This window comes from Equus asinus, chromosome 1 (assembly GCF_041296235.1).
Source record: "Equus asinus isolate D_3611 breed Donkey chromosome 1, EquAss-T2T_v2, whole genome shotgun sequence".
Taxonomy (NCBI): domain Eukaryota; kingdom Metazoa; phylum Chordata; class Mammalia; order Perissodactyla; family Equidae; genus Equus; species Equus asinus.
In genome coordinates, this window is record NC_091790.1 from 29,435,976 (window position 1) to 29,448,164 (window position 12,189).

At 39.4% G+C, this 12,189-nt stretch overlaps 1 protein-coding gene across 9 annotated transcripts in view; it reads right to left on the reverse strand.

Moving 5' to 3' along the window:
- The window catches only part of MAP3K4 (mitogen-activated protein kinase kinase kinase 4), a 138,449-nt gene that overhangs the window by 38,741 nt on the left and 87,519 nt on the right, over positions 1-12,189 (reverse strand). For all 9 annotated transcript variants that reach the window (XM_070481346.1, XM_044761024.2, XM_014858365.3 and 6 more), the window contains exons 4-5: positions 5,953-6,195; positions 2,995-3,141 (exon numbers count right to left, since the gene is read on the reverse strand). In XM_070481346.1, the coding sequence (XP_070337447.1) occupies positions 2,995-3,141; positions 5,953-6,195 (390 nt within the window). The remainder of the gene's footprint in view (positions 1-2,994; positions 3,142-5,952; positions 6,196-12,189) is intronic.

Below are 12,189 nucleotides of genomic sequence, written 5' to 3' on the forward strand. Positions count from 1 at the left end.
TACCGGTAAGAGTCCATAAAAGAGTGGTCTCTCTCCTTGCTGTGATGTTATGTTTGCATGATTCTTTAATAAGCATTTTCCTAGTCACTCAAACTCTGAGAGTGAGTTTATGCTCATCACTGAATCCTCAGCACCTGGCACGATGCGTGCCTGGCACACAGCAGACATCTAATACTATCTGTTGAGTGGAAAATTGAATCTTTTCTGCCCGTTTGCTCTTTATTCTTCTACAGGAACACTAACTGTGCATGTCTGAGCTCTCCCTGGTGTCTCCTATAACGATCACATTTTGTTCATCATTTTCATTCCCTTGATCTGGTTTCCTTAAATCTACTGTCACATGTTCCTACATCATATAGTAGATGTTTATTGTTTTGGTTATTTCTAAGGCCAGGGCCAGGGAAATGAGCTAAGACAGGTCACAGCTTCAATACACATTTGCTGCCTCAAACAAATGCTCACCCATTTATTCCCTTGGAACTGCAGGCAGAAGTTCCTCATTTTTCAAGTTGAAAGGATTATGTGGCACAGAGTAAGGACCCCTAAGTCACAGACTTTCTGCAGCATAACTTGCTAATCACTGCTTCCCCTGACCCTTCTAACCTAGCTCTCCTTCGGCAGTCTTCCTCAGCTAACAGCAGAAGCTGCAGACGACAGGTGTCGGTACCCGTGCTCCTCGAGTCTGGTAGATGCTCCACCTCCAACAGTCCTCTACAGGGACACACCCTGCTCCTCTCCCGCCTCTTCATACCCCTAGATATCACAGATCTCATTTCACTGGGTGGGCCCTCTGTATCTAAAGTGGAATATAGTTACAGCTTACAATCCCCTCATTTAGTCTAAATTTTAAGGTAAATAATTATAATAGTCCTTTTTTCCTCTTTTACCAAATAACTTTTTTCTTTACTCTTTATTCTTTTTGCTGTTTTTCGCGAGTTTCAAGGGAAGACTGTTGCAGTAAACATAATTTGATTGCCTGCCCAAAGGCCATCCTCTCCGTCCTTCCTAACAAAAACACTGATTCTCTTTGGGCTCCCCCAGTTCTCAAAACATGCCCCTGCACTTATCCATCTAGAACCTTTTGGGGCACAATTTTAAAACCATTGATAACTTCTAGTTCTTCATCTGTGAAATTACGGAGATAAAACTAAGGAAGATCATGCCTCACAAAGCTAACTGGTAGCAAAGTCAAAACAAAATGCTAAGCATTTCTAGTTCTAACTAGCTGTGAATTTTGGTAATTCACTTAACCTAGGCTTCAGATGCCTCACAGGGGCACCGACGACGCCGCAACTAGATGACCTGGAAGGCACGTGTTAACCGCCTCCTTCTCATCCTTCCTGCTTTCGGGATCACACAGTAAAAGGTGCTGCATGTGACTTTGTAAGGCCATCAAAGACAGTTTGAAAAGCAAAGCACATTTTGTCTTTTTAAACTTCTGGTTTAATAATCCATAGAAAAAGAGAAAAATTAATTTGCTTGTTGCCTTTTATCATAACTTTTCAATGATAAAGACATTTCTTAAAAAAGAAATATAGAGTATTTCAGACCGTAGCCACATTTTACACATTGTGGTCTTTTATGTAGTCTTCTGAACAATTAGGAAATAATCTCAAACTCAGAATTACCTCTCGTAATATGCCAGATACAGTAAGTCGCGCTCCAGTCCCATTCTTCTTTCTCTCCGTCTACCACAGAGGCTGAAAAGCTGACTATTCGAATGCCCAGCCTCCAGTACAGTTTAGAGGCCGTGCAACAGGTCTGGTGAGTAGGATGTAGGGGAAACCTGTTCAGTGGGGCTTCCAGGAGAGCTGTCGCTTTTCTGGACTTAGCTGGCATGGATACTTTTCCCCTCTGCCCTTCTCTTTCCTGCCAGCCTAGAAAGCTGGGGGTATCTGGAGGTGCTGAACTATCATTCCAGAAACCATACACCGACAAGCGCTGTCATTTTGTGTTATTCCATCAACCTGCCACATTATGTCACCATCTGTGCGCATACTGTAAAGAATCTAACACGCATTGACTATACAGCGACACTACCAGCCAGGAGGGAAGACAGAGGAGCTTCAAGGCACAGCCCCTGGCTTATGCAGCTTTCAGTCTAACTGGGGAAACCTGAGAACAGAGAGGTGGTATATCATTAAGTATTAAACAGTATGGTTCTAATTATAACTGATGTAAGAGTTCAGAGAAGGTACAGACAAACGCACACTAATGGTTAAAACTGTCAGACAAAGCTTTCTAGAAAAAAATAAAACTTGAAAGTAAGTCTTAAATGGGCAGAGGAGGAGGAGAGGGGATATTTAAAGGTGGAAGGAACAATGTGAGCAGAAGTAGAGGTTAGACAGCACAGGTAACCATGCATCTGAGAAGAGAGCCATGCATCTGGGAGAGCTCTTTTTGGGAAGAAATAAAAAATAAGTCTGCTCCTACCAAATCATTATTTATAATTCCTCGGATGTGCCAAATTCCTCAACTAACTCGACTCATCTTTAAGACTCGGCTTCCTCAGAGCTGAAACAGCTCCTGGACGTCCCCGGGCTAGTGCAGGTGTCCCAGCTCTAAGCCTTCGCTGCATCTCAGCACAGTTCTGCCCTGGCATTTACCTCTCGGGGTGGAACATGGACTATGCCCAGTTCTCACCAGACTGAGTTTCTTGGTGCTCAGTACTGTATTCCCAGAGCCGTGCAAGGTCCCTAGCGCATCCCAAGTATTGGAAAAATGGCGGATGACAGATGGCTCAATAAAATAGGACCAGACCATGATTCTATTTCTGGACTGTTCTGCTGTAAGATCCTACAATTAAACAAGGAACTAGGGTAAGCTCTGTCAAGAATTCTAACTTATAAACCAGTGAGGATTTTTTAAAATGTGGATTTAGGAGAAACAATTTAACCTAATACTAGGTGAAAACAATCAGACTAAAGATCACACCCCTCCCAACACACACACACACACACACACACACACACTCTCTTCTCTCGACTGCCCTACCATCAACATTTTGTGCAGGTCCTCCTCGAAGGCGTCAATGTTGCAGTCCGTCTTCTCCAGGTCGTGGAGAACCTCGTGCAGCATGAACTGGTAATACTGCTTCATTAAAAGGCCGCCCTTTAGCACCTCTTTACACTCCCTCACCAGCTGCAAGAGAAAGAGGCACCCGTTCTATCATCCCACACGGCCCGGCCAGAGTCTTCATCAGATTTCACACATTTCCCAACTAAATCCTCAAAACACTCAGAAAAAGGGAACCTTGCCTCTGAAAAACCTAAAGTATTTTCCAGAATCTTTATCAGTTCATTTTACATAAAATCTTAGTAGTCCCAATTGAGTAAGAACAAATTATTGAAAATTAGAGTATTTAATATTACAACATGAATACACAGAGAAAATATCTAAGTAAAATCTGATTTGCTAAATTACATTCTCCTACAAATAAATTTATATAGAAAATAAATTCCACAGAAAAAGATGCATTTTTCTATTTTACACTGTAAGATACTAGATGCAGGGAAAAACCTCTTGAAGCTGATCATTTTTAACCAAGGACACAATATTCAAATATCCTTACATGCCACAGAGCATGGTGGCCTTTATAATAACTTGTCATAGTTTATCTACTGTGATTTGTGGCTTTTACCATCAAAAAATTCTAATAATCACCAAAACAAACCAACCTAGATTAATCTGATGAAATTAGATGGAAGTCAAGGAAAACAAAACAAAACACAACAGCAAGATGAGTAAGACCACAGTCTGCAGGCCCAGAAGGGAAGGGGAGAAAGGAGGGAAGGAGGCAGAAATGAGATGGCCTGTAAAGCCCTTCCCGTTAAGAAAACGCTGGGACACATTCTAATCAGCAAGGACTGTGGGTGCGACATGACACTTACACCAGTTGTTAAGACACAAAAGGAACCACAATGTTGCTATTGTGAAAGTAAACTGATACCAACTTTCTAGAATCTAAAAACTTATGACTCATTAATTTACTTTTATGTTTTATACTCAAGAAGTAATCAGACATACAGACTACAACTTACATACAAATATATTTATCACAATATTACTCAAAACAACAATGGTGATTAAGTAAACTATGCTGCACCTACATAGCAGAGCACTATCACAGCTGGGTTCTTTTCTTTTTCTTTTTTTTTTTTTGAGGAAGATTAGCCCTGAGCTAACATCTGCAGTCAATCCTCCTCTTTTTGCTGAGGAAGGCTGGCCCTGAGCTAACATCCATGCCCATCTTCCTCTACTTTATATATGGGACACCTGCCACAGCACGGTTTGACAAGTGGTGGGTAGGTCTGCACCTGGGATCTGAACCAGCGAACCCTGGACCACCAGGGCAGAACATGTGAACTTAACTGCTGCACCACCGGGCTGGCCCCATATCACAGATGTTTAAAGTCTCGTTTTTGAAAAATATTTAAGGGTAAAAAATCATATATTTTTCCTTTTTCTTGTTTTTTTTTTTACACTTGTAGGCATAGAAAACACATATGAAGAAGAAAAACAAACAGCTAGAAATACACCAAAATGTTATAGTGATTATCTCTGAGTGGCAGAATAATGGGACAAACTTTCATTTTTGTCTGTATCATTTTCTGTACTTTTCAAATTTTCTAAAGTGAAGTTCTCCTTTAAAATGTTTTTTAAAAACCCATGGTAAGAGAGCAATGGCTAGAATTAAATCTATTTTAAAAAGTTCTGTTCAGATTACATAGACACAAATTTTTATGTTAAAGGTGTCACTGAGGTGCTTACAACTGGGTCTCTGAATGCATTTAAGCCAAAATTTCTATTTTATTTTTACTTCAGTAATGCTACACTAGTCTAACTATTGTTTTTTTATTTTTCAAAATGTTTTAACATAAATTACTGTTTAATCCACACAATAGCCCCATCAGCAAAACGTAAACTCCGCCTTGTTTCACCAGGTTACATTCCTGAAGTATTCGTCTGGTGGGGAAGGGACCAAAACTTCCTAAGTAATCGCTGTGCTATGGAGGACAAGCGACAGCACGGCCAAAGTGGACGACAGCAGGACAGTGACCAGAACCGCAACGGTGAGAAGGAAGCAGAGCCCTGCTTGGGGCTGGATGGAGTGAAGGGGCAACAAGAGGTGCAGGGATCCACTTCCAACCCAGTGGACACCTATCTACACCAACTGAACGAACAGCTCCCAGTCCTGCTGTGTACCTAGCGCACGGCCTGTCCTTCCTCAACCCGCACTTGTCCCTAGGCTCCATCCTGTCACTCAGCACCAAGGAACTCCTAACCCTGCAATCTCTTGGGGATGGACATGCAGTCGACAGAAGACATATCAACATTTTTTTCAAAATCTGAAACGTTTATTTTATATAGCAAATGTCGATAAGCTGCTCTCGTGAAGCATAAATATAAACACTCTCCGGCACTCACTCTGCTAGACACAACTGCTCCCACCCCTTCCTCTGTTACCCCTGGAGCATCCAACTCCTTAGAAGATTCCACCCCAAATTAATAATAACTAAGAAAGCAGAGGCTGTCATTACTGTTTAAACCATACCATTGCCTAAGCAAGCAAAAAGTCCAGACACCTCCCCTCTGCATGCTCAAAGACATTCATCTGTTTACACATAGCTTAAAAAGAACAAAAAAATAAATTTTAAGAACTTAAACTCTTATGAATGAATTTTAAGTTTCCAGTCTTCAAAGACTCACATAGACTTTTACATCCTTTTAGAACAAGGAAGTGGGTGGTGGAAAGGGTGAATCACAATCTTATCCTTGAGGACTGCATGTAAAACACATTTTAAATTACCCTAAAAAGAGCAGCTTAAAAACACTAATATAGACTCATTTTTTACCATTTTGCAACAAAGAGGGAAAAAATCCTTGAAATCAAAATTATGAGCCTGTAGAATAATAACTGCTAAGTATTTTTAAACAGTCTTTGAAACAAACCTGCTTAATACTCAAGAGAGATGGCTCTCCAGCAGGTCTCTGCTCCAATCTTAACTTCAGACACTCGTGTATCACGTTCAGAAGGACGCGGCAGAGGACTAAGAAGGCAGGTTCGAATGACGGTAAGTCCATGGACCTCAGCTCGTCCCAAGACACAGTGCTGCACTTCTGCTCCGACGAAGGCGGCGTCCTGGACAACTGCACGTAATCTGAACCCCACATGGGATCCGGAAATTCGGAAAACTATGACAAAAATTCAACAAGGGTTAAAAGAGCACGCAGGAGAACGTCCTAAGGTTGTAGTCATAAACTATTATTCTCTATAATTTGCTGACATATATACTAAAATCACAATTTTACAGGAAAAATAATCATTAGAATAATTCAACATTTTCAACATAAACCCAAAAAGTTACAAAAGTATTAGAAAACCATAACAAGACCTAAAATCAAATTGTAATATTTTTATCAAAAACATATAGTAAAAGAAGAATTTAATACATTTTCATCATACACTTTTATCATATTTAAAATGATCAGAACACTTATTTTTAAGGTTATATACAGTATTATCCACATCTCTAGACTGAGAAAACTAGAGAATTACTACAAATTGAGGAAAGATTACAAAACCAGGTAGCTATTTACGTAAACACAGAAACCAACGGGGTCAACCAGTTCTTTTGTCCACTTGTCCTCCTGAGTTATAAGGAATGATGCTGAAAGAAAAAAGTTCACAAAATTCACCGAGCCAGTACCACTCAGATACCTTTATTTGACATTTGCTGGAATCCTAGTGTTGCTCACCCATTCTTGTAGTTATCCCCATCAAATTCCTATACTTTTCCCCATAAAATAGGAAATTGGAACTTTCCTGCTGTTCTTAAGCCTCTGGAACATCACTCTGACCAATCATGGTCAAAGCCTTGCCTTCTAGAGTGAAAAATCTGAAGCCATCACAATTTGAAAATCTCAACTTTTCTTCAACTTAAAACATCACTAAGTATAGCTACTCTGCCTCCAAATGTCATTCATATCTGTGCTCCCCGTCATTTCGCAAACTCTTAATTGGTCTCCTTCATACACATTCTTTTATGTTCAACACATACTTCTGCATTTACATTAATACATACTTTAGTCTCCCGTAACAGGCAAGAATTTCTAAAATAACCGCGTAATTTTAAAAATGATTACTTGACATAAATGTGGTCAGGTTAACACATGTCTGTTTAAAAGCTTTAGGCAATATAAATGCATTTTTTCTTCTGGTGTAGAGAATGACATCAGTTAAAATGATTATTTAGAGCTCTACAAAATGCAGCAAACTTTCTATGATAAAATTCTAAAGAATTCCTTTGGCATGCTCTCCAGCTCCAGCCTGCTGAGCCATCTCCTCCAGGCTCACTGGGAAAGGGAGCAATCCTACTTCCCAACAATAGCAAGACAACACTGTCGGGGAGACCCAACAGCCAGACCTGCACAGCTGCAGAGGACACACATTGCTGCTGGTGGTGCCTGGAGGGTCAACCCCACCCAGACAACGAGGAACAGACATTAGAACACTACTGAGCACTGATGCGGAAAAAGCAGTTTTAACCAAGGAGACCAAAGTGAAGAATCAGAACAGCTATAGTGACTGAAGGTCGGAAACAGGAGAGAACGATAAAAACACTCTCACGCAAGACCTCATTAAAGTGCTCTGAAAAAATAAACTAAGATTTCTGAAATAAGTTCAAGGAAGACAGTGAAAATAGAATGAACACTGTCAAAAACTGAATTAATAATTAGAAATTAACTGCAGCAATTATCACCATAACCCAGGGCAAAAGAAAAAGGAATGGAAATCTTGCGTGAAAAATAAGAGACATGGGAGTCAGATCTCGGAGCTCTAACCTAAGAGTAATAGGAGTGCCGGGAAGAACAAAACGAAGAGCTGGAGGAGAGCTTCCTGCACAGGCAAGACATCACCAAGACGTAAGAAGGAAAACGCCTCTGTAAAGGGAGGAACGCAAAGTACAACTCATTTACCTTCTCTAAGAAACCACCTGAGGAAGTAGAGTCTAGTCAAAGGAAAACTGGATCAGAATAAAGAGCTTGAGACACAGAAGGAAAAACGCCCAAGGAAGTGAGAAGCTGTGAATCCAGCAGATCCAACTCCATGACGATAACCTGGTTAAGGACTATAATTCAAGTTCTAGAAAGGAGTGTTAGAAATTTTGAAAAATTAAAAAGCATACTGTAAGAAAAAATCTGAATCTTATAATTGCCAACAATTTCAATAAAACACAGGCAGAGGGGAAAGGAACAAGAATGGCATATTTATTATTATTTCTAGTGAGAAATATAGGATTAAATATGGCATAAAATCTCTCACCAATCCAGCAAAACTGGGAAGACTCAACAACGTAGAAACATTAATAAAAATGCAACATAATTACAACCAGAATCCCAATGGCATTTTGTACGGATTAACAAATTCATTAAATAACGTTCATGTGGAAGAAAGTAATGTGCAAAAATAAAAAGAGCTCAGAAATTTCTGAAAAGAAGGAATGAATGGGAAGAATTGCCCTAAACGATGACAAAACTGACTAATAATCTACTTTAATTAAAACAGAAAAGTACAGGCACAGCAATAAACAGAGAAACATACCTAATTATGTATAATTTAGTATATTAAAAAGGTAGGCAGCCGTTCAAGAAGTTAGAAAACAACAGATAATCCAATGAGTGTTACAAGGAATTAAAGGAAAAATAATTACACCCTTATCTCACCCTATACACCATACTTCACACTATCACAAATAATCACTTTTCAAATTACGTGGCTACTTTAGAAATTCTTGCCTGTTATGAGAAACTAAACTATGTATTAACGTAAATACAAAATTGTGTGTTGAACATACATTATTTGGAAAAAGAGATTCCAAATGTTTTCAAACCTAAACACAGAGCTATACATTAGGTTAAACCATATAAAATTGCCATTTTAGTCAGTCAAAAATGATCAAATATTGGCAATTTAGTACAGGCCAATAAAAAAAAAATTCAGGGAAGAGAGTGGTGGCAGTAGGATTTCAATTCCCCTTAGTTCTCCCATAAAAACTGACAGAAAAACTGGGACAACAAAATCAAAACTCCATGAGACACATTTACAAGAAAACCAGGTGACAAGGTATCTTCATAAACCTCGAAGTAGAAGAGGGAGAGAAACACGGACAGTTCCCAGACCCCTGCGGCGTCCTGGAACCTCAGTACCCCACACCCACCTTACCCCAGGCCCACCCCTTGGTACCAGCACAGGAGCAGGGAAACAGAGGGGAGTAACAGCCGGTTGGATTGCCAAAAGGGACAAATTCCAAAATCACCAATGAGCACGCGATAGAATGCCTCTCTCTGAGGGTGTCAATGACACTGGAAGTGATTTTGGCACAAATTCCTGAGCGAAGTCAAGAGGTCGCAGTGAGGTCTCAAGGCGTTGGAGTGGTTTAGGCTCGCAAAACTCTAAAACTATCAGCTGAAATAGATTCAAACTGTAAAATATTTTTTAAAGAAAGCCATGACAATTATAATACAATAGAAATGTGACATTAATTTGAGATTTGATGATCCCAAGGAGTTACTGCTATTTTTTTAGGTGTGATGATGATATTGCGGTACATGTTAAAAATAAGTCCTCATCTTTCACAGAGACATGCTGAAATATTTAAGCATAAAATATGATGGCATTTGAGGTATTCTTCGAAATGATAAGAGGACAGTGTCAAGTGGCTGGAGGTACTGGCCATGAGCTGACATCTACTGTGCTGGGATACAGATTCCAGGGGGTTCACAGTATTATTCTGTCTAGTAATGCATGCTTTAACATTTTCCATAACAAAACTTTTTAAAGTACGTAAAAAGAAGAAAAGAAATAAGAGAATTTTTTTTTATAATCTTGGAATACACATATAATAAGATGATAAAAGAGTAATGACTACATAAAAATTTTAAACTTCTATCTAGTGCAAAGTATCATAAACAAATTAAAACACAGTTTGGAAGAAAACATTTATAGCCATACCAGAAAAATGAGTAATATCCATAAAATATAAATAGCTCCAATAGATCAATAATAAAAATAAATAAATAACCCAACAGAAAATGGACAAAAATGAATAAAAGAAAACTCAAAGAAGAAACACAAATGGGCAGCTAACATGACAACAGGCTCAATGTCACTAAAAATGAGGGGAATTAAGAGATTAAAATGAAATTATAGTTTCTACTGATCATGGCTGGAAAAAGGGGATTTCTCCTACACTGCTGGGGAAGGTATACATTAGCACAGCCTTTTTGGAGAGCAATTTGGCAGTATCTACCAAAGATTTAATTGTGCATACCCTATGACCTAGCGATTTCATTTGAATTAACCATTCTTACAGGAACAATAGAATAAGTTCATAAAGGGGTACGTACAAGAATATCTGTGGCTACATTGTTTATAAGAGTAAAAAAATTAAGTGTCCATTAAGAGTGAAATGGTTATAATCATCAGGGAAATGCAAATCAAAACCTCAATGAGATATCACCTCACACTTGTCAGAATGGCTATTATCAAAAGGACAAGAAATTAACAAGCGTTGGAGAGGATGTGGAGGAAAAAGAACACTTGAGCACTATTGGTGGGAATGTAAATTGGTGCAACCATTACAGAAAACAGTATGGAGGCTCTTCAAAAAATTAAAAGTAGAGGGGCCAGCCCCGTGGCCGAGTGGTTAAAGTCTCGCACCTTCTGCTTCAGTGGTCCGGGTTAGCAGGTTTGGATCCGGGCATGGACCTACTCCACACATCAGCCATGCAGTGGAGGCATCCCACACACAAAACAGAGGACAACTGGCACAGATGTTAGCTCAGGGCTAATCTTCCTCAAGCAAAAAAGAGGAAGATTGGCAACAGATGTTAGCTTAGGGCGAATCTTCCTCAAAAAGAAAGAAAAAATTAAGAGTAGAACTCTCACGTGATCCAGCAATTCCACTTCCGGGTATTTATCTGAAGAAAATGAAAACACTAACTCGGAAAGATATCTCCACCCCATGTTCACTGCAGCATTATTTACAACAGCCAGACATGGAAACGACCTAAATGTACCTCGGTGGATGAATGGATCAAGAAAATCTGGTGGGTACATACATATACACATACAGACACACACACACACACACAGAGGAATATTATTCAGACATAAAAAAGAAGGAAATCCTGCCATTTGTGACAACATGGGTGGACTTGAGGGCATTATGCTAAGTGAAATAAATCAGACAAAGACAGACAAATATTGGAATCTAAAAGAAAAAAAAGCTGAACTCACGGATAACAGAAGACAGACTGATGGCTGCCAGCGGCAGAGGGTGGGGGCAAAGAGTGAAATGGTTGAATAAGTACGGCACATTCATATCATGGAATACCAGGCAGCTGTTAAGTGGAACTGAAGTAGAGCTACACATACTGATGCGGACAGACGCAAAGTAGAGAACTGCCGGACGGGGGGACGACCCACCAGTCACGGACTGAAAACAGCACTACCATGTTTGTTTGACATAAAAAAATTATGTGCATTACATAACAAAGGTATGTATTTATATAAGCACAAAAAAGTCTAGATGACACAAACTAAATGATTACTAGTCTGAGCAGGGGTAGAGAATAAATAGCAACTTTCTTCATATGTTTCAATAAATGCATAAAACAAAAGAAAGTATATCGCTTTATAAAATGAAGGATTAGATCAAAATAGCCTTCACGTTACCCTTCAAGAGTTAGTTTCTGTGATTCTGTACAAAGGGTCATAATCGTTGAAATGCCTACAGGGCCAGTTGGGACATGTAACTGAGTGAGCTAAGGTAGGGGGACAGTAAGAGGAGAAGAAATGATGGCATTGTGGTAAACTGGAGTTCACCAGGTGCTACCACCTGAGGATGTGGGCCCAGTGACAGAACTCCCAGTATTTCAAGGAAAATGAAAAATCCAGATTTTCATGTAAAATTTTCTAATTTTTAAATGATAGCCCTAAGTCAAAAAATACTTAAGGCACTCTGTGGGGCAAAATATAACTTCAGGAGGCAATGTACTGTAAAGGTTAAGAGCACAGCTTTATAACCATCTTGGCCCTATCACTTACAGGATATGTGACCTTGACCAAGTTACTTGACCAATCGCCATCCATATATGGAGTATTCAATTAATGCTACCAGTTTT